Source organism: Manis javanica, chromosome 1 (genome assembly GCF_040802235.1).
Source record: "Manis javanica isolate MJ-LG chromosome 1, MJ_LKY, whole genome shotgun sequence".
Taxonomy (NCBI): domain Eukaryota; kingdom Metazoa; phylum Chordata; class Mammalia; order Pholidota; family Manidae; genus Manis; species Manis javanica.
In genome coordinates this window covers 21,187,620-21,207,093 of record NC_133156.1, presented here as the reverse complement: position 1 = coordinate 21,207,093, position 19,474 = coordinate 21,187,620, and the positions used below count along the sequence as shown (strand labels likewise).

The 19,474-nt window shown below is 50.0% G+C and overlaps 1 protein-coding gene across 1 annotated transcript; it reads left to right on the top strand.

Annotated features, from left to right (window-relative positions):
• The first annotated feature begins 467 nt into the window (after window positions 1-467).
• Window positions 468-15,315, top strand: STOML3 (stomatin like 3). Its single transcript, XM_017680984.3, has 7 exons — window positions 468-678; window positions 6,744-6,847; window positions 6,927-6,999; window positions 9,622-9,704; window positions 11,189-11,392; window positions 13,240-13,374; window positions 14,637-15,315. The coding sequence occupies exons 1-7, from the start codon at window positions 627-629 to the stop codon at window positions 14,859-14,861; spliced, it is 876 nt and encodes a 291-aa protein (XP_017536473.3). The 5' UTR covers window positions 468-626; the 3' UTR covers window positions 14,862-15,315.
• The last annotated feature ends 4,159 nt before the right edge of the window (window positions 15,316-19,474 follow it).

Genomic DNA, 19,474 nt, shown 5'->3' with positions numbered 1-19,474 from the left:
TAGCAGGACTGACAGAAGCCAGTAGGGCTGTAGCTCAGTGAGTGAGGGGACTTCATGTGAATAAGGCTGGAAAGGGTGGGAGTAGCTCCCAGCAGGGCCCTTTAGGACACGTAGGACCTCAGTCTTTGCCATACTAACAACAGGCAGTCACTGGATTCTTTTAAGCAGGTGGCCTGATCAGAGTGGACTTTCAAAAGACCACTCCCTGCACCGAGGACAGCACGACTGGATGAGCCCCCCTAATCTGAAGCATCAGAGTGGGCGTGCCTTCCCTGGTACTGGGTTGAACAACCACACAAGGTGCCTAGACATGTGTCATAAGATACAAATAAGGTAGAAAATCACCTAGTGACGTTTCATAGCAAATAACACCATCAGGTCATATTCTTTTGAATTTTCTCCCTGAACAAAGGCAGTCCAAACTCAAGGAGTTACTTTGTTTGTGTTGGCAGGCTTCCTTCACCCAGGGCAACGGCTCCTTAGGGTGCTGGCAGAAGAAGAGCGGCTTCCCTCACGCTCGCCTCCTTTCTCCACCTCCCGTCTCCCAAGCACGTCGGGCGCTGCCCGGAGCGCCTGGCTCCAGACCAGTGAAAACCGGCCAAGTATAAAGGCTTCTCAAGAATGAGATGGATCCCGGGGTGTCCTCCCCTGAGAAGCAGGAGAAAGGGAATTTAGTGGGTAAGTTCCTTGTCCGCGCCCCGCACAAAGCCCTAAGTGTGTTCTGTGGGTGGGAAGCAAAGGGGGAGCTGTGGTGTCCCAGGGAGGAAGAGGGTCCCTGGACATCAACGGACACGTGAGAGAATTGGCTACGATTTCTCTTAGTGCCCAGGATTTGGGATTCACTGTTTATTGTGGTTTCATTTGCTTCTTGAACAACATCTATAACTTGTTCCTTTACTTTAGTTTTAGGTAGATTTTGTGTTTATCTTTGCATTCTTTTTTTTTTTTTTGGCATTAAATAGTGAAGACTTGCACAGGTTGAAATGTACCCATTTGCAAGTATTATCTGATGATGCTATGATTAAAGAGAAAAGTTGGTTTGAGCTGCACCATGTTTGATACATGGAGAGAAGCTGAGGAAAATAAAGCTTAGCCCGTGAGTGCTAGTTACAACCTGGAACACTGATGGTTGTTCTGTAGTATAGAACATTCTGCTTGCGTTATATTTTCAAATCCTACATTAATTCTGAGGATTCTCTTATAATCTCATTTTTTGAGCGAGAGAAGCAAGCCTTGAAGAGTTAAAGAACTTGCTGACAGTGCAGAAAGTGATGCTGGTGTGTGCAACAGTGTGTGTGTGTGTGTGTATGAGTGTGTGCACACACACGTGTGTGTCCTAACCCAAACTCTATACCTTATATTGCCACAGAAGTCCTAGTACAAGCTTTGACATTATTAGTTTGTAAAGGAAAATTACACGTTTAGAGACAGTTCGCTAAATTGGGAAAGAAACTTTGCTCTGAAGCAGGCTTAGCAATGCTGACACGTCGGGGGCAGTAATGCCATTTGGAAGTGCAGGGAAGGTCTCCTTGGGAGTACGCATCACTATCTTTTTAAATGAGAAGCTTCGTGGGACATCTTAGTTTCCATGAAATAGGCTGAGACATCAACTGGGGAATGGCATGATTAGAGCAGAATCACCATTTTGATTGTGTAAAAGCAGTTCTCCGGGCTGCGTGGGGAGGAATTTTCCCTTGCTCGCCTCCATCTCGGATGCGTTAACAAGACAACAAATTCCGTCGTGCAAGCTGTACAGAAACTTCCACTGACAAGTGCTGAGAGAATGAAATGAATCCCTGCGACCCCGTCCTCAGCCACTGGTGCGCATCGCTTCCAGGTCCAACAGGGTCCAGGAGTAAATGAGAACCCATAGAATGCCACAAAGCAGGGTGCCCGGCCAGAGTCCGAGGCGCTCAGCATTCGCTAGCACCCCACCGCTCATCAGCCCCCGACATCTCTCCCATCCCTTCCTTTCTCCTTTCCTTCCCCTTGAAGAGTTCAAGCAAAGTTCACTGGGATCTCGTCATCTAAATCTTAGAAGTTTTCTTTGGACATTATACCACAGTAATTTTCTCATGTTTTTGTGAATTAAAAATACAGTCATCATATGATATTGGGTAGATATATCTTGTTTTGCTTAATTATCCCTCCATTGTACTTTCAGGCTGCTTTTGATTGACTGCTGTTATAAATAACACATATCATGAGACTCTTGGGCAAAAAATCTTAGGGATAAAGTATCTGCTCTTTACTGGTTATTTTGGTGTTAGTTCAGACACCAAAAGGGCAGGTAGCGGGCGAGGGGGATGATATAAGTGCAGGGAGGAAAACAGGTTTTTTTGTCTGGTCTGTTACTTAAATTGACATTGGACAAACTAACAAGAGAAAAACACATTGAATTTTGTACACATGAGAACCCCAAATACGCGGGGCTCCGAGGTGGTCAGGAATTGACCACCTCTGCCATCTTCTGTGCCATTCTGGGCTAAGGAGAAAGGGGTAGGGGTCCGGGGCTTCGACACAGGGGAAGACGATTCACAGGAAGACGGGAAGGGCAAATGTTCGGCAAACACATGTCTGTCGTGCCAGGCAGAGGCCACGGGGCACAGAGAGGACCTGGACACCCAGGCCAGCTTGCCGCGGCAGCCCACGCTCTTTGTGGTTGTCCCTGGTGAGGCGCTGTCCTGGGCCAGCCCTCCATCTAAGCTCAGAGGCAGTTCAGCGGGAGGTTAAAGCCCCTTCTGAGTCTGTTGGGCCCTGATGACTGTCTTCAGCTCAAAATAATCCACATGCCCAAGTGGCCTGTTTGGGGAGGCTCATTCTGAGCTCCTGCACAAGGAAAACATGTTCTATTTTCCGGTCCTACAGGTGTGGGGGTGTGGGTGCAGCAAGGCGGTACGTATGAAGGAGAAAGTCCGAGGACACACGTTCTCAGGTTAACTGGCCCTCTTGAGACCAAGCAGGCCTCCTCTGAGGGATTATTATTTCCTGACAAGAAGCTCCAGACAGATCAGTCAATCTATCACGTTGCTGAGCACCATTCTTGATAGTGGGCCCTTCATTCATTCATGCAGTGAATGGATTCAGAATCTACTGTGAGGCAGGAGACAGAGACAGGAAAATGAAATGTCTGCTCTGAATGCACCAACTTCACAGGAAAAGCCCTCAAGTGAACAAAAACGACACTGCGCTTTGCAAAGGGATGACAGAGGGTGGGCTAGAAGCTCAGAAGGGGGCTCCCAGAGGTGGCAGGGAGAGAGGACAATCTTCCTAATAAAGAGGAGGTGTCTGAGCTGAGCCTCAGGCTAGGCGACAGATAGGAGAAAATGGGGTGTGATGGGCGGCTTGCGGACACAAAGGCCATGCATGCAAAGGCACAAAGATGTGCAAGGATGCTGGCGTTTCTGTACTGCAGGAGCTCCTATGTGCTGTTAGCACGTGGCTTTTCTCATTCCACTGGACTTTATTTCCACAGACTCAGCATGGGCATGACTGTGCTATCAGCCCCCAGATCACAATATGGGCCATTCCCAGCACCCCGAAATCTCCCTCATCCCTTCCCATACAGCAGCCAACCACCCACAGATCCACTACCTAGAAAAGCTACTTCTCTGACTTCCAACAAAATAGATGAGTTTAGCTTGTTCTGGGATGAAATGGGTCAGTGTGAGGGAGTCCACAGACTACGTCCTCTTCCCCAGAGAATCAGAAAGTGTGTACTCTGTGTTTGGCTTATGTCACCCCGTATCTGTCTGTGACATTCACCCACAGTTTGCACGTGGCAGTGGCCTGACCTCTTCTCTTTCTGAGGGATCCTCCTATGGATGACTTCGCCACCACTGCATCCATTCATTCTACTGTTGCTAGATTTGGGTGGCTCTTGATTTCTTGGATTTTCTGAATAAAATCGCAGTGAATGTGCTTGAATACAAATGTTTTCCTCTGCAATCAGCACTCTTTTCTCTCAGGTTTTCCTTAGAAGGTGAAGGCTGCGTCATAAAGTGAGTGTGCATTAGTCTACCAGGTGCTGTCAGGTGGGGTCTCAGGGTGACCCCAGCCCTCTGCGGACCCGGCAGCTCGGGGGCTACTCATGCTGCCGAACCAGCAGCAGCATCTGTGTCTGCTCTTGGCCATTCCGGAGGCTTTTTCCATTATTATCTTACTGTGGGTTTGATTTTCATCCCCGTGTATAATGCTCATCATTCTTTTGTGGTGTTTTTAAACAATGGCATAGTACCTGAAAGGCTATTCTGGCTTAGAGAGGACATGACTATAGAACAGATCTGTGGGGAAGGAGTGCGTAGAGTGTTGGGCTAATATTTAAACACTGTTAACGGAGCCAAAGTTGGGAATTAACGACCCAGTCCCCTAGTTTATTTACTAAAATTTGGGTCTGCTTCTAGCGCCGCCTAAGTGGGGTGAGCGGTTGGCGGGCTCTCCCCCACCTCCGGCCTCACGCAAGTTCCCAAATTGCCTTGAGTGCTTGCCCCTGGTTCTGGGGTGGTCCTCTGGTGCTGGGCGGCATGTAGGTGCCAGGAGCAGAGCCCAGGGGGGTGGGCCTCACTGCCCAGGTCAGTAACCGTGACACGGATCATTGTCCGTGGAACGTGCGGGCACCACCTCACTAAGGAGGGATTAAGGTGATGACGTCAGGGCTGACCAGGGAGGCTCTGGCTGCTAAGTGCAGGGCTGGCCCTGGGCTTCTCTAAAGTCCCTCCCAAGGATGTCAGGCCCAAGCCTCAGGGCCTTGTCCCCGAACCGCCAGCCCTGGGCCTCAGGTCCTGTGAGGCCAGGTGCTTCCTCTTTGCACCTTGAAGTTAAGAGGTCAACTACATGTGCTGTTCTGCGTCACAGCCCCACGCAGGAGGGAATCTTATTTCACCAGCTGCACGCTTCCTAGAAGGAAGTTGCAGCTCTGCTGCCAGACATGAGCTCGTGCTGAGAAGTTGCGCTTGTATCCCTCTGTCTCCCCTGTTCTAGCACAGGGCCTGGCATATAACTGGCAGAACATTTGTTAAGTGGATGAGTGAGAAATCAGGACAATTTGTTGAGGGTGGCTGGCAAAATCCAGTTCTCTACCAGGAGGTGGGTTTATGGCCTTGTGATGGTCACCCACAGGAAACGCACCTCCACAGACCCGGGCGAGGCAGGAGGGGACGACAGGTGCTCCATCTCTCCCCTTCAGCAACCCCCCAGCCTCGAGCGAAGGTCCTGGCAGGGGCCTGTGCAGGGAGGAGATGCCGCCCAGGAGATTCCTGAAGGTCCTTTGAACAATGTCCCTGCATGTCCTTCGGGCAGAGCTGTGACCCACAAGTCCACACCTGAGCCCAGCACCCTAGTGTGGAGGCCAGGAGGGCTGGGGAGGCAGCCTGGAAGCCTTCAGAGCTGAGCTCTGTGACCCCAGAGCCCCCTCCCCAGCCCCACTCACCAGGCTGAGCCCTGTAGCCCTGCAGGGGAGCAGCTGGCAGTGCTCGAGGCCGCATTTCCCCCCAAAGCCCCACGGCTGCTAAGGACGCCCGGCTGCTCGGGTCTCGACAGCAGCGGCCCCATTAACCCCGACGCTGGTGTGCTCATCCCAGAGCAGGAATCACGTCCCCATCCCTTGTGTCACCACGTCTAGTTCTGAACGACTCCCTCACACGAGGATGCAGGGCTGGAGGGGACGCAGCGGCGCCGTGGCTCAGGGAGATTGTCCCAGTGACACGCACTTATGCAGAGCAGTTCAGGCCGTAGCCGCCACACGGGGTGCACAGGGCGGGCAGCCCAGCCGGCGTCCCTGCCGAGTCCCTGGCCCTGGGCCGCTCTCCTGGGGTCCCAGCCCCGGGCACCCCCACTCCTGCACAGCACTGAGTTTTAGGTCCTTGACGTATGACTTGAACTTAGTTCCATCTTTTTACAAGGCAATATTCATGAAGCCAAAATGCGGCCGTTATCGTAATGTATGATTAGCCAAAGACATCCGGTGCAATGAACCGGTGTGACCAAATTCCATGATGCGTCAGAAACATCAAATGTCAGCATATAATAAGTCCTGGTAATGCCTGTAAAATGGGGATAAAGGTAGCAGTATACATTTCCTTCTGTAGATATTAATGCATAGGCCGGGTGCCACACAAAATTAATCTCATTTAATCCTCACCACATCCTTTGAGATAGTTAACGTCTATTCCCATTCCGCAGATGAAGAAGGGCTTCATCTGCAGCTGACCTCAGGCCGCAGCCCTGGTACGAGAGCTCACAGGAACTCAGACCGAAGGACTCCATAAAGTGTAGCCCTGCCACATTGTATCCCTGCAGGGATAATGTAATAGTACCTGCCCATCCGCCTCAGAGGGTGCCTTGAATTCCACCTGGAGAACTCTGGGGGCCCAGGGATCTGTGTTTTAGAATGGTACCCTATGACTGATGCAGGCTGTGCATGAGCCCCCTGCCAGGTCACACTACGTGTTCTGAGGGTACCGTGGCAGCCCTATGTAAATGTAATAGTGGTTATTAGTGTTGATTGCTAGGAGGCTTCTCTTGGAAGGGACAGGTCAATTTTAATCTTAAAACCTGAATGAATGCTTTTTGTCTGTGTGCATGCACGTGTGTGTTTACTGCGTTCATGGCTGTGCATGGACTTTGAGTTCCCCCTCAGTCCCATCAAGGTTGGCCAGCCCGCTGGGTGGTCCCCTCACCCACACAGCTGAGTGGCTTTCCCAAGCACCACATCAGCAACAGGCTCGCTTCCCTCTCATTTCCAGGCATCAGCGGTAAGCGGCTCGGTGTCTGCGGCTGGATCCTATTTTTTCTTTCTCTCGTGTTGGTGATCATTACCTTCCCCGTCTCCATATGGATGTGCCTGAAGGTACTGCCCTGGGGAGTGAGCTGGGCTGTCTACAAGCTGCTGAGCCACTAGGGCTAAGTGTGCTCCCTTAATCTCGCAGATCATTAAGGAGTATGAACGCGCTGTTGTGTTCCGCCTGGGACGCATCCAAGCCGAAAAAGCCAAAGGACCAGGTAAGACGCTGCGGCTGCCGCTGGCTGGGGGCATGGGCGTCGCTGGTGTTCCCCCCGCCACCACAGCGATCCCTGCAGCATCTACTGAGAGGCAGAGAAAAATCACGCGGAGCCGGGGCCCCAACTGAAGGCTGTTGTCCTTTCATGCAAGGTAATCAGAGTGGCCCCTGGGCCACCAGGTTGACAGTTGGGAAACCTGGACCTGTTTCCTGTCACTGCCTCTGAGACTGTCAGCGAGGGTGCGTAAAGACCACTCTGGTCACACCGCCTGGATATCACTTATCACCAGGGCCGCTAGGAGAACGGTGGAAGGGAGGGGGAGGGTTTACGGGGCCGAGGGAGACGAGCCAGGGGTTCAAGGGGAGAATTCCAGGAGCTGGTTTTTGCTTCTCTTTGAAAAGAGCTAATGGAAAAATAAAAGGTAATTTCCTCTTTCCTGGCAAGTAGATAGATACAAATATAAAGCTGGAGGCAATTGTACAATTCCTTTTGTCAAATGTAGTGTTTATTTCCATCTTCTCTCTGTAATCCTAGAAGGAAAAATGTCCCAAACAGCTCATGTTATAAAAGGATGGGGTTTTCTGGGGGTTGAGGTGGGAGTGTTTGTGTCAGGTATTAAAACTCTAGAAGTAAAACATTGATTTAATGTTCATAACTTCCCTGGGTGTATATTTAGTTGAAACATGAAATGGCTAATATTTCTTTTGACTCACAAGAATGGCAATAAGTTCTAATATTCTTGAAAGGAAAGGCTATCAAAAACATCATCATAGAAGCCACATGAAAAAGAATGGTTACTGCCTATCTGTCTTATTTGCAAAATTTATTAGGCATTTGTTTTCTGCTCCCTATATGGTGTATTTGCATAAAATCCTTTTCTCTCCAACTGGACTGCAGGAAGTCTGGGAGCAGGGACCTCCTGTCCCCTCTGCTCTGTCCTGGGCCGAGCACCCTGCTAGGCACTCGGGCGCCTGTTACCTGAGCAAATAGGAAAGCCTCAAATGGAGAAGCTTGCTAAGGAGGCTTGGCCATTTCAAGGAGTGTAATTCTGCTTATCTAATTTCAAAAAGGACCTCAGAAAAGGGGGCAGGAATTAGTTACTTTGTTCTTATGAGTCTGTCAAAATCAGAAGTGTTAGAATCACACAAACTGAGGTATAAGAGCAAGATGAGCCCCTTCCCAGTCAGATCGCACCTGGTGGGCCCCGGATGGTACGTTAGAATAACAGTGGATCTGAGAGGTGGACCAGCCATAACCTGGAGGGCTCCAGAGAGAAGCATATCTCTTTAAGGGAATTGTCCCCAAAGAGTTCACCACTGCATCCCGCGGTGACTGTCCCGCGGTGACTGCTTTCGTCACATGTGTCTCTAGGGCTAAGCAGTTACCTAACTGTGTCCTATGAGCTAGAGGGAAACAAGCTGAATTGCTAATGGAAAACCTCTCCACTTTGGTAAATGGTACATTTTTCTTAATAATAAAAGTATTAATCATTGGTGCTGCCACTTTTTGAGCACTTAATACATGCCTGGCACTGCATTCTGTCCTGCTGGATCGTGTTTGATCTCCACTACCGTCTTGCACATATTATGTAACAAAGGCCCAGGAAAGTTAGGTGACAATCCCAGTTGCAAGCTAGAAAGTGGCAGGGCTGGGCCTTAACTCTCTGTGGTTCAAAGGACCGTAACCTTCCCCAGGGAGCTGGCACCGACAAAGGAAGTGAATTAGGCAGTCAGCTTCACCACAGGGCTCAAGAAAAGTTCAGGGATGGAAAGAAAGCAAGCACCTTAGCAGCGATTTTCTGTTGATGTCATCAGCCCTTTGCACAGGTGCTCACCTAAAATCCTCTTGTGACTTTGAAAATAAAACAGCACAAAATCTTTCCGGCAAATGGAAATGAATTGGTGCCCCTTCCTGCTGACACGTGTTGTGCTTCTAATCTTTGTAACTCTTGCTATTCAGAACACTTACCAGGGTGAGGGTCACGGTTCCCAGGATCCTCAGGGGAGTTCTTCTCTCCTCGTCCTCCTCCCACGCAGCCCCAAACCCAAATACGTCACAACTCAGAGAGAAATAAAAGTGATCACCATCGGATAATGCCCTTGTGTTTGAGCAAGAACGCAGCTGTGGAGAAAATGAAAATTCGGCAGTACATTGGTTTTAGGGACTTTGAAATTCTGGGAAGATTTTAACTGGCACATTCCTTCAGTACCATGAAGAGGACTAAGAATGTCGACAGCCATTGATGCTCAAGGTCAAAAGTCTGTGTCTTGAGTCTTTAGTATGGACACCTTTAATAGAGAGAAAACAATACCCAAAACATCCTTTTAAATTAATGTCAAGCTCAGCCCTTGGCTAGAATAGGCTGAATGTTTTAAAAATAAAATCTAAAAATTAAATTTCAAGTATCTTTAGGTCTTTACCGTAATATCTCAATTCCTAGGGAAGTACTTTCCTTTGGCCGACTCATGGGAGGAAGTGACTATTCCCCAGAGATGTTTGCTGAAGAAGATACTCTGAGAGACTTTGTAGCACCATGAAAATAATATACCACGTAGCTAGGAGACAATTTGATACACTTGTTTTTAATAGGGTGAAATTCAAGCCCTGTTTTCCTTCTCACAGGCCTGATCCTGGTTCTGCCCTGCATAGATGTGTTTGTTAAAGTCGATCTCCGGACCGTGACGTGCAACATTCCCCCACAAGAGGTAACGCCTGTTAAAGATAGGCTGGTGGCAGTGAAACTTGTGTCTTACCCGTTACACAGACAATTGAAACCTCACAGTGTGTTGTGAACTCTAAGGGGGAGGATGAGCTGAATTCCCGCAGAGACCTGCTCGAGGGGCCGGAGGGGCTCCTGAAACCAGTGGTTCTTGTCCTGCCAAGTAAGCATGCAGCCGAGAGCAAGGGCTGGATTGCTGGACGGCTTGGAATGGCCGGGCGGGAGAAAGCCCGCGAGGGGAGGGAACAGAGCCAGCGGGCAGAGAAGCTGGGCGGGGGCTGCCGGAGCGGGTGCTTGGAGGCGTCAGAGAGCCGTCGTACGAAGGAGCCGAATTCTATTCGGTGGAGGGCAGTGGTTGGTTATGGTGTCATCCTCTCTGTCACCCTCGCAGAAGACTTTTTAGGAACGTCTCTCACCTCTGCTTCACGTTTTCTGTGCTGGGAAGCGACACTGTGGGGTGGGGGTGGGGGGCCACGCAGACACTGTACCCGGCCCGCGGACGTGTGGGTTTCAAAATAATGCTGCTCAGTTCTAAACGTACTGCAAACAAATGACCCAAACCAGTAACTGGGGGAACAGGGGAGAGAGCCCGAGTTATGGGTCATCTGGCACACTCTCAAACCAAAAGCGTCCAGGAAAAAGAAAGGAGACATGAGAAGGATCTGTGATATCAGGGGTGGGGGTGGGGGGCAAAGATGACGTGAAGACAGGCACTCATTTAGGAGTAAGTGCTAATTTCTTCTCTTCGGTCGAGGAAACTCAGTGAAAAGCCAACACGGCTGTCCCCATGCCACGCTGGGGACTGCAGAGTCCTTACTCTAGGGGCGGTCCCAGGTGCAGGAGAGCTCGGGGTGCTGAGCGACCTACTGTGGGCCTTTTCTGGCTCCATACTGGACAGCTCTGGGTGGAGAAAGGCGTTCTAGGTTCTGCTCCCGTGGTGGCCCCAGAAATCCCTCATTTGCTCTGAAGCATCTCATCACATTATCCAGAATGATTAATGCGGAGACTCTACACAAAGTGGATGTATTTCTCTGTATTTGAACATAGAACATGGTCTCTGGTGCCATCTATGCTTTCTGAGAGGCACTGTTGTTCATCAAGTCTGGTAAAAACTGAAAAACCAAAACATTTCAGGCATCAGGGAAAGAGCATCCTACCTCTGTTTAAATGGTGGAGTTCCAGAGGGGGGTGACTGTTGCATTTAAAATAGAAATGCCAGCTTGCCCCATGGCAGATCAAGGGGCTCCCCCATGGGCTGTGAGACTGCTCTCAGACGAGCTCACAGCCACAGGGACAGACCACAGTGTGGGAATTTGGTTACAGGCCGGGATGGTGTTATACTCAAGCCGGCACGGATTTCTGGGGGCACTGGCCCGAGCTGTCAGTACTGCTCCCCCCTGTGGCATGGCCCCCTGGGCAGCTGGCCCTGCTGGTGGCTGTGTGGCATGAGCTCCTCCCTGTCCCCTCCAGATCCTCACCAGAGACTCCGTGACCACCCAGGTGGATGGGGTCGTCTACTACAGAATCCACAGCGCTGTCTCGGCCGTGGCTAATGTCAACGATGTCCACCAAGCCACCTTTCTGCTGGCCCAGACCACCCTGAGGAACGTCCTAGGGACACAGACCTTGTCCCAGATCTTGGCTGGCCGAGAGGAAATAGCCCATAGCATCCAGGTAAAACTGCCAAGAGCTAGTAGCCTGCATCTTCAATTCATTCATTTTATTATCAACTACCAGCAGGCCAAACACCCCATCACCTGAGCACTTGTGCATGGTCACACACACACATACACGCGCGTGTGCGCACACACACACACAGACACACACACACACACTGCTCTAAACAGAAGGGTTTCGGTTTGTGATTTCATTTCTTTATAATTACATATCTGATTAGAACAAAGGAGTCGTTAGAATCATGCGCCTTATCTGTTTGGAATTCAAAATGGTGACTCAGCTTTGTACACTTGACCCTTTTCCTACATTTCGGCTAAGTGTGAAAATTGGAACAGGATTCTGTTGAGATAGCACAGAACCTCAGTTCCTGAAAAACCTGCCATTGTCGTAAGAATATCAATAATAATATCAAAGTATCATAATTATAATACTGGTGGGGAAGTAGCAGATGTCCATCTTACACACTCTCATTTACCCTTCTGTATTTTCTTAAATCAATTCTTTGATTCTGAGCCTCTTCTCTGCAGGTTAGGAGGAAAATTCAGCTTAGGTTTTTCTTGGCTTCTCCTCTAGACCCTAAGCGTGAGCAGTTACCCAAGGCTTTGCGAGATTCCAATGGTTCTGCAGGGTAACCCCATTCTCACACCCCAGTATTTGGGGGTACCCCAAGAGTTTGACAGCTCAGATGCTTTCCCTGCCACAGTCAGGCCTCTGGCTTCTTCTGAGATCACACCATCTCCTGTGATTGTGTGTGGACCTCCTCCCATCTGGAAGCACAGAGGTCTGCCCCCTCCCCTTCCAGGCACCACCCATCCGATCTCACTATTTCTCAAGGCATTCTTCTGCATTCCTCCCTTCCAGGATGACAAACAAGACACCTTTAGTGGTCTAAAGCTTTCTGAAAGATAAAAACATCTTAGACTTTAGGCTGCTTCTGCTCTAAAAAATATGCCTTGCTATCTATTTAAATTGGCATGGGACGGAGGGTAAACAGAGCAGGACACACGTGAGCCTTGAACAGCATGAGCGTTAGGGGTGTCGACCCCCTGCACAGTGAAAGTTTGCGCGTAACTTGTAGTCACAAGTTACCTAAAACTTAGCTCCTAATAGCCTACTGTTGACCAGAAACCTTACTGATAACATAGTCGACTAATATATACTTTGTAAGTTATATGTATTATTTAATGTATCTCTACAAAAGTAAGCTGGAGAAAAAAAAATGTGTTTTCAAATTATGGCCAATCTCCAAAAAACTTTCCAATATATTTATTGAAATAGGTATGTAAGGAGACCCGTGCAGTTCAAGCCCGTGTCGTTCAAGGGTCAGTGTAGCCCAGTAGTAATGGTTATGGAATCATCGTAGGCATGATCTCCACATCTCATGACGATCCTGAAGGGAAACCTTTTATAGGTGAGGACACTAAGAATCAGAGAGGCTCAGTAACTGGCCTGGTGATTCACAGCTGCCAAGGGCAGACGCAGGACAAAACCCAGGTGCATCTGGGAAACCCTGCATGGCTGCCGACTTGATGCAACAGGACAACCTGGGGTATTTGCTAGAATGTGCGCGAGAGCAAAGGACACTTCTTTAGGGATGGTTTTGGGGTGGGCTCTGCCACCCACTGGAAAGCTTATCAGATGTTGCCCGTGAACCCTTCCTGGGATTCTCCTCAGTCCCAAGAAGTGACCAGTAGCCTGCGCCTTCCCTGACTGTGTTGCTGCACAGGTGGGAAATACCAGGGGAGACAAAGAAGAGGAATTGATGTTGCAAATATACAACACGCCAGGAACTAATCACACGGCCTTTCTTCTGCTCCATGTCCTTTCTTTCCATCTGCAAACAGACCATACTGGACGACGCCACGGAGCTGTGGGGCATCCGGGTGGCCCGAGTGGAGATCAAGGACGTCCGGATCCCCGTGCAGCTGCAGAGGTCCATGGCGGCGGAGGCCGAGGCCACCCGGGAAGCCAGGGCCAAGGTGAGGGCGCACCCACCCCGCGGGGCAAGCTGCCTGGCCTTGGAGAACACCAGCTTCAAGGAAAGATCAGCCTCTCTCTCCGTTAGCTGGATAAGAAAAGGGTTTCTTTTTCCCTGTTTTTACTGAGGATTTCCTCCTGAATTGAAAGGAAACGGGCAGCTCAGTGTGCCTCTAGGAAGCTTGGTAACAAGGCTTGGGTCAAGGGGACGGCCGGCAACCCCGCTCAGTGACTCAGCAAGGCGGGCCCGAGCCCCACAGGGAACTGGGTCACACACACCAGCTCCTTACCTCCCCTCGGGCTCAGCGAGGCAGTCTCGGGGGGTCTAGGAGCCCGTCTGCCGATGAAACCGCTGACTGCGGTGTAGCCAAGCTGGGGACTGTCTTGCGCGTCACCGTCCAAGTGTGCTAAGTGTGCTGGATTGAGGGAGGGGTGTGCGCCCTGGCCTTAGGTGCCTTTGAATCTGTCGGCTCTGTAGCCTTCATGTCCGTGTGGACGGGTTTCTGGAAATATCAGAAACCAATTAAGATCAGAAGCTTTTTGTAAGATTCCTCAGACTTTTGTGCACCAAAGGGAGGTTTTCCTCTGCCTCCTTTCTCACCTCCCTCTGGGTCATTGGCTAAGCTCTGGGGGCTCTTGGGGGTGCTGCCACACGTGGGCAGTGGGTGCCCCCGGACGCGGCAGCCGGGCGCCAGGTCCTCAGGCGGGCTGAGAATTAGAGGAGGCGCTCGCACTTCCCAGATGCCCAGTGAGGTCATCAGACTGGCGGTGGCTGCTGCTTGTCAGCCGCCAAGAGCAGAGAGAACTTCAAACATCTCACACTGTAAGAATGAGACTCTGTTGGCAAGAGAATGAAACAAAAATATTTCCTCTGGTACGTAAAAGCCACAGAAGAGAGCCAGGTGGAGACCTCGAATTTCAGGTTTCTCTGAAAACGAATGCAGCTCATAATCAGGCTACGCAGTGACTAGAGAGCATTCCTGGGGTGGATGGGCCAACCTTCGTTCGGGCTAAAAACAGGGCATTTCTTTTGTCTGAAGATGAAATCTAGGGACTTAGAATTTGTAAAGTATCTCCCGGCTTCCTGGGACCTCCTCAAATTTCTCTGATCACATTAGGCTGGGAAGCTTATCCTCGCCAAAGAAAAGTGGGGGGATGGCAGGCGTGTGGCCGAGTGGGGGCTGCGAGAGCCCACCGGAGGAGGAAGGCGCAGCTCACACGCGTCAACGTTTGTTTCTGAGCGCTTACATTTCTGCCTTTTCAGGTCCTTGCTGCAGAAGGCGAGATGAATGCTTCCAAGTCTCTGAAGTCCGCCTCCATGGTGCTGGCCGAGTCCCCCGTCGCACTCCAGCTGCGTTACCTGCAAACCTTAACCACCGTGGCCGCGGAGAAGAACTCCACCATCGTGTTCCCTCTGCCCATGAATATACTGGAGGGTATTGGTGGCATCAGCTACAATGACCACAAGAAGGCTCCCAGCAGAGCCTGAGGTCCTGAGGGCAGCCGGCCACTGCTCAGGGAGTCGCGTCTATTCCTGCGGGGGGCCAGCAGTAGGAGTCCTGAGAATGGCAACACTATTCAAGCCGAAAACTCCACAGCTGTCACAGCATTAGCAAGGACATGCTATAGAGGCTGCCAAAAAAAAAAAAAGGCAAAAATGAGGGCTTTGTACTTCTATTTTTAGGCACATAAACAACTTTGCATTTTTCTTAGGATAATTAATTCGTAGGTGTCCTGGATTTATATACCAAAAGACCTTTCTTACAGTAGAGGGTGAAATTGTTGGGGGATGGTGACTAAGCTCTCAGAATTACTTTGTAATAGTTTTAAGAAGCACTGTAGATCATTTGTAAAGTAATACATGTCTCTGATTTATATATAATCTCAAAGCAACTACTTGCTAAATTCTTGATGACTGCAATAAAATCCCACAATGCTTAAAATTTGGATTTGATGATGGTGTTAAAGACTAAAGAGGCCCTGAGGCTCTGGCTGCAAATTCCTCACCAGCCCCCTAGCCCCCGACCCTGGGTGGCAGATTGCATGAGACCCCTAGGTGCACGTCCCCCAGTTGGGAGCAGCGCCAGTTCCCAGCCTCGCAGTACCTTGTAAGAGTTGGGGACAAGGCTCAGTGCAGCCACCAGCTTGTCAGTTATTTGCTCACAGGTGACAATGCTTGTAAAAGGTTTCCTGGGTTGAAATCACTGGGGAACCTCGTCCCATGGACTTAATGCTTTCACTCTATTGTTAGTCCCAAGAGCCACAAGTAATCAAGATTATTTGTAAACTCTACTCTCCCCCTCAAAAAAAAGTTAAAAATAAAGAAGTCATAGAATGTGGATGTGATGTATTTTTAGGATTGCTTTGTCAGAGATTCTTTTGTGGCCATAGTGCAATTTTCTCTTGACATCCGTTTTGTGCAATGGGGTGGAATTTTTTTTGTTACCTTTCATTGAATGTCTGCTCTGTGTGACCCTGTGTGCAGCCCCTCATGTGCCGGAATGTCTTCTTACTTTACAGATGACAAAGTGCTGTCAAGAGGCTAATCACGTGTCCAAGATCCCTCAGCTAGTGAGTGTCAGGTTCGGATTTAACACCAGGTCTAATATGGAGTTCTTGCTCTTAAATATCATCGCGTTTTGCTTGGGGGAGGCGGGCCTGGGAGGGGACAGAGCCCGGGTATTCCCTTCTTGCCTTTAGTGCCAATCTTTGAGGTTCCGAAGTCTGGGCGCCTACTATGATTTTCTCCTCTGTCCGGGAGTGTGCGAGCATGCACATGTGTGTGCAGACACTCTCCACACAGCCCACACCCCTGTCCGCACTCCACACATGGTCTGGGGAGCCCCCCTGCACCGCCATCTCTGCTCCTACCCCTTCCATGTACTCCCCTCATCCACAGCTTAAGAACTTTTTAATAGATTCTACTGATTCTCTGACCCTAGTACTCATTTTTAAGGCAGCAAGTTTCATATTTTTTCCTTATAGGCTAAATACATGCATCTTAACAAGCCTTGAGGGCAGAGGGGCGCCTCTCAGGGCTCACCTCCATCAGCCTGGAGCCGGTCTGCACACCTGTAGACACTTACCTGTTGACCCTCTGTCACAGGCGTGAGGGCCATGAAGCGGGTGGCCCTGCTTGGACCAGGACACCGCAAACACCTCTTCCTGGCCTCTCCCAGAAATCCACAGTCACTCCCTCTTGGGTTTCCATGGTGGCACGAAGAAGTAAATCTTTCCCAGCATCGCACAGCAAACTCTAACCTAGTAGTCCTCCCTGGTAGTGATTGTTCTCTGATGCGCTGCAAGCTCTTTGTCAAAACCACAGCCTGCTGGCTTCCCGTGGGGCGGGGATGGGGCCGTGGGAGCGTCATCAGAATCCCTGGGCTCCTGTGGCTTGAAAATTCTCTACAAGACTCACATTAGTCCCACTCCGAACAGGAATCCATATGAATTCTTCAGCGTTACAACAGGGCGTGTATTATATCAGCCACCGAAGGCTCCCTAAGAGGACTCCTTTGCAGATACATGTACTTGGGGGCAAAGGGACCACAGAAGGAATAAGGGCAGGGCTCTTCTGGAATGTGAATGCCAAGGATGACGTTTGAAATACAGCCACCCAGGCCCCCAGCATAGAATGCAGTTGTTTTCTTTAGGGGACGTAGCTGAAAGGGGGGCAAGGCCAGCAGGAGGACCCAGGGGACAGCCTGCACCGGGGAGGGGACGTGTCCAGCCTCCTTGAGATGCAGTCCTGGGACCTCAGCCTCCCCCATCAGGATGGAAGCAGGCGCAGATAACGCCCTTCAGGCACTTTTGCTGTTTTAATCACAGGTGTGCGGAGGCACGGAGCCTAGAGCTGAAGCAGGGGCTGACGCCCCCAGCTGTCCCAGGCGCTGACCCTTAGCTGCTGGGCCAATGCAATTTCCAGAGGTTGTTGGCAACACACGATTCACTAAGTGTGTTTGGCTGTGCCTGACCTGGGTACAGGGACCCCTGGGGGGTCAACTCTTCCCAGAGTCTTAGGTGAGGAGCAGTGGGGGCACTGGCAAGACCCCCTTTTGTCTTTGCTGTGATCCCCACTTCCCTTATCAGCCCCCAGTCTCCCGTCCTTCTCTCTCAATCCCTGGCACTAGAGCAGGAACGGTCTAATCCTTTTCTCTGTCTGGACTTGGGTTACACAAAACTCTGCAGCAAAGCTTGGTCCCTAATGTCCTGGTTTGCCTTGCTTTAAAATCCCATTTTTATATGTCAGAAGCTCTTACATTCTTTCCAGAACATCCAAGTATCCCTTATCCCCAGTTCCATGGAAAAGATACCTCAAGTATCATGTAATTATAAGGGTAAAGAAAAAAGAAAGCATTTTAATAATTTTCAAAATATGGTGCATTCTGAAGACTGAACTGAATTATTTTCATTCCTGGGGCATAAGCAAGATAATCACTGTCTTTGAGCCATATCTCCCCCCCTCCCCCAATATGAAGGCCAGAAATGACTTTGTGTTTTATTTTCTTCAGATTGGGTGCATAGAGACGGTATACCCCTCTGTTAGATTCCTTGGAGCTCCGTTGGTGAGCCTCCCCAGCACGGGGTTTCTCGGCTAAGGACCATCATTTAACATCCATCCTGGCATTCGGGGATGAAAGAATGCAGAGAGACCTCTTGGGTCTAAGAGTGAATCAATACGGCTCATATCTTGCCACCCACTGTAGTCAATAAATTTACAAATTAAAAAGCGTTTTGGACTTTTTCCAAGAACAGGATTCGTCTCTTTTCTGTGCCAGAGGTATGGCCCAGGGTAGTAACTTACACGTGTTAGTGCACAGCTCCTTCATCCTAGGTCCGTGGATGGATGCCATGGCCTTCCTCTCCCAGGCTGGGCACGTTAGTGGATGTGGACCATCAGCCGTGAACGTCCGAATAAACTAGCTCCTGCAGGTGCCCCTGTGAGCGCTGCGAGGCTGCACCCTGGGTCAGAGTTCCTAGGTTGCCAGCACACACAGCCGAGCCTGCAGACACAGACACGTCTCGTGTGGCCTTGTGTCGCTCAGGGTTCTCTGTCAGGAACCAATGCCCGTCACAGCTGGGGACAGGCTTCTGGGTCTGGTAGGTGGTGGGGTCGGGGATGGGGTGCAGCTGATCCTTTCGTGGCATCTCCTGTTTCTCATGTGCTGAGTGGTGTCCGAAGATGAAAATCTCTCTCTTGGCCTGTGAACAGTGGTCAGATGCGTGAACCAAGAATGTGTTTCACTTGGGGTTTACGTATCAGCAGGCTGTGGACAAGGATGGGAGTAAGTGATTTATTTGAGAAGCTATTTCAGGTAGTACTCTGAGGGAAGGAGGTGACTTGAGGAAAGAAGGAAAGCAATACAAATTTTACTAATAAATCACTTAACTGCTGTGGGCAACCGGGGCTCAGCCCTGTCAGGACACCGAGAAACTTGGGGCACACATCTCCGCTTTATCTCGGTGCAGGACGAAGAGGCTGTGCAGTACAACCACTGGCTGAAAATGTGAGGAAAAGGTGAGCAAGTTTGAAATGGCAAAGAAAGAAAAATTAGTGGATGTTTCATTTAGGTCACCATCCAGGTGATCTCTGCCCATCCTCGTCCGTGGGTTATGTTATAACACTGACCTGTAGAAAGGTGATAGTAATGCAAATCATTCTTATCCGCAGAAATGCATGAATACAACTGATCGTTTCCTGTGAACACTGACTGCTTTTGCGTTTGTTTGTAACTTCCAGGGGCCTTGGTAGCCCAGTAGACTAAGAGCGCCCACCACGTGCCAGACAGTTTTCAGGGTGCCGGGGGTGGGACAGTGATGGGAATGACAACCTTTGACACAGAAGTCCACCCTCTTTTGTGTATTTTACCTTTTCTTGGGATTGTCCTTCACTAGCTGTAAGAGAGTATTTCATTTACTTTAAGGGAGGAGGAGCTCTTTGCATTTCCTTCCGGTATTAAATAGTGGTGCCACATAGTGAAGATCTGACCTCAGAGTAACTGAAATGATTATTGACTTAGGTGAAGTTTGCAAAAAGGCGCCTATTCTGCCTTGGCCGTGAAGAGCCCCCTCAGCGGATCAGACCAGCTGATTCGGCAGCAG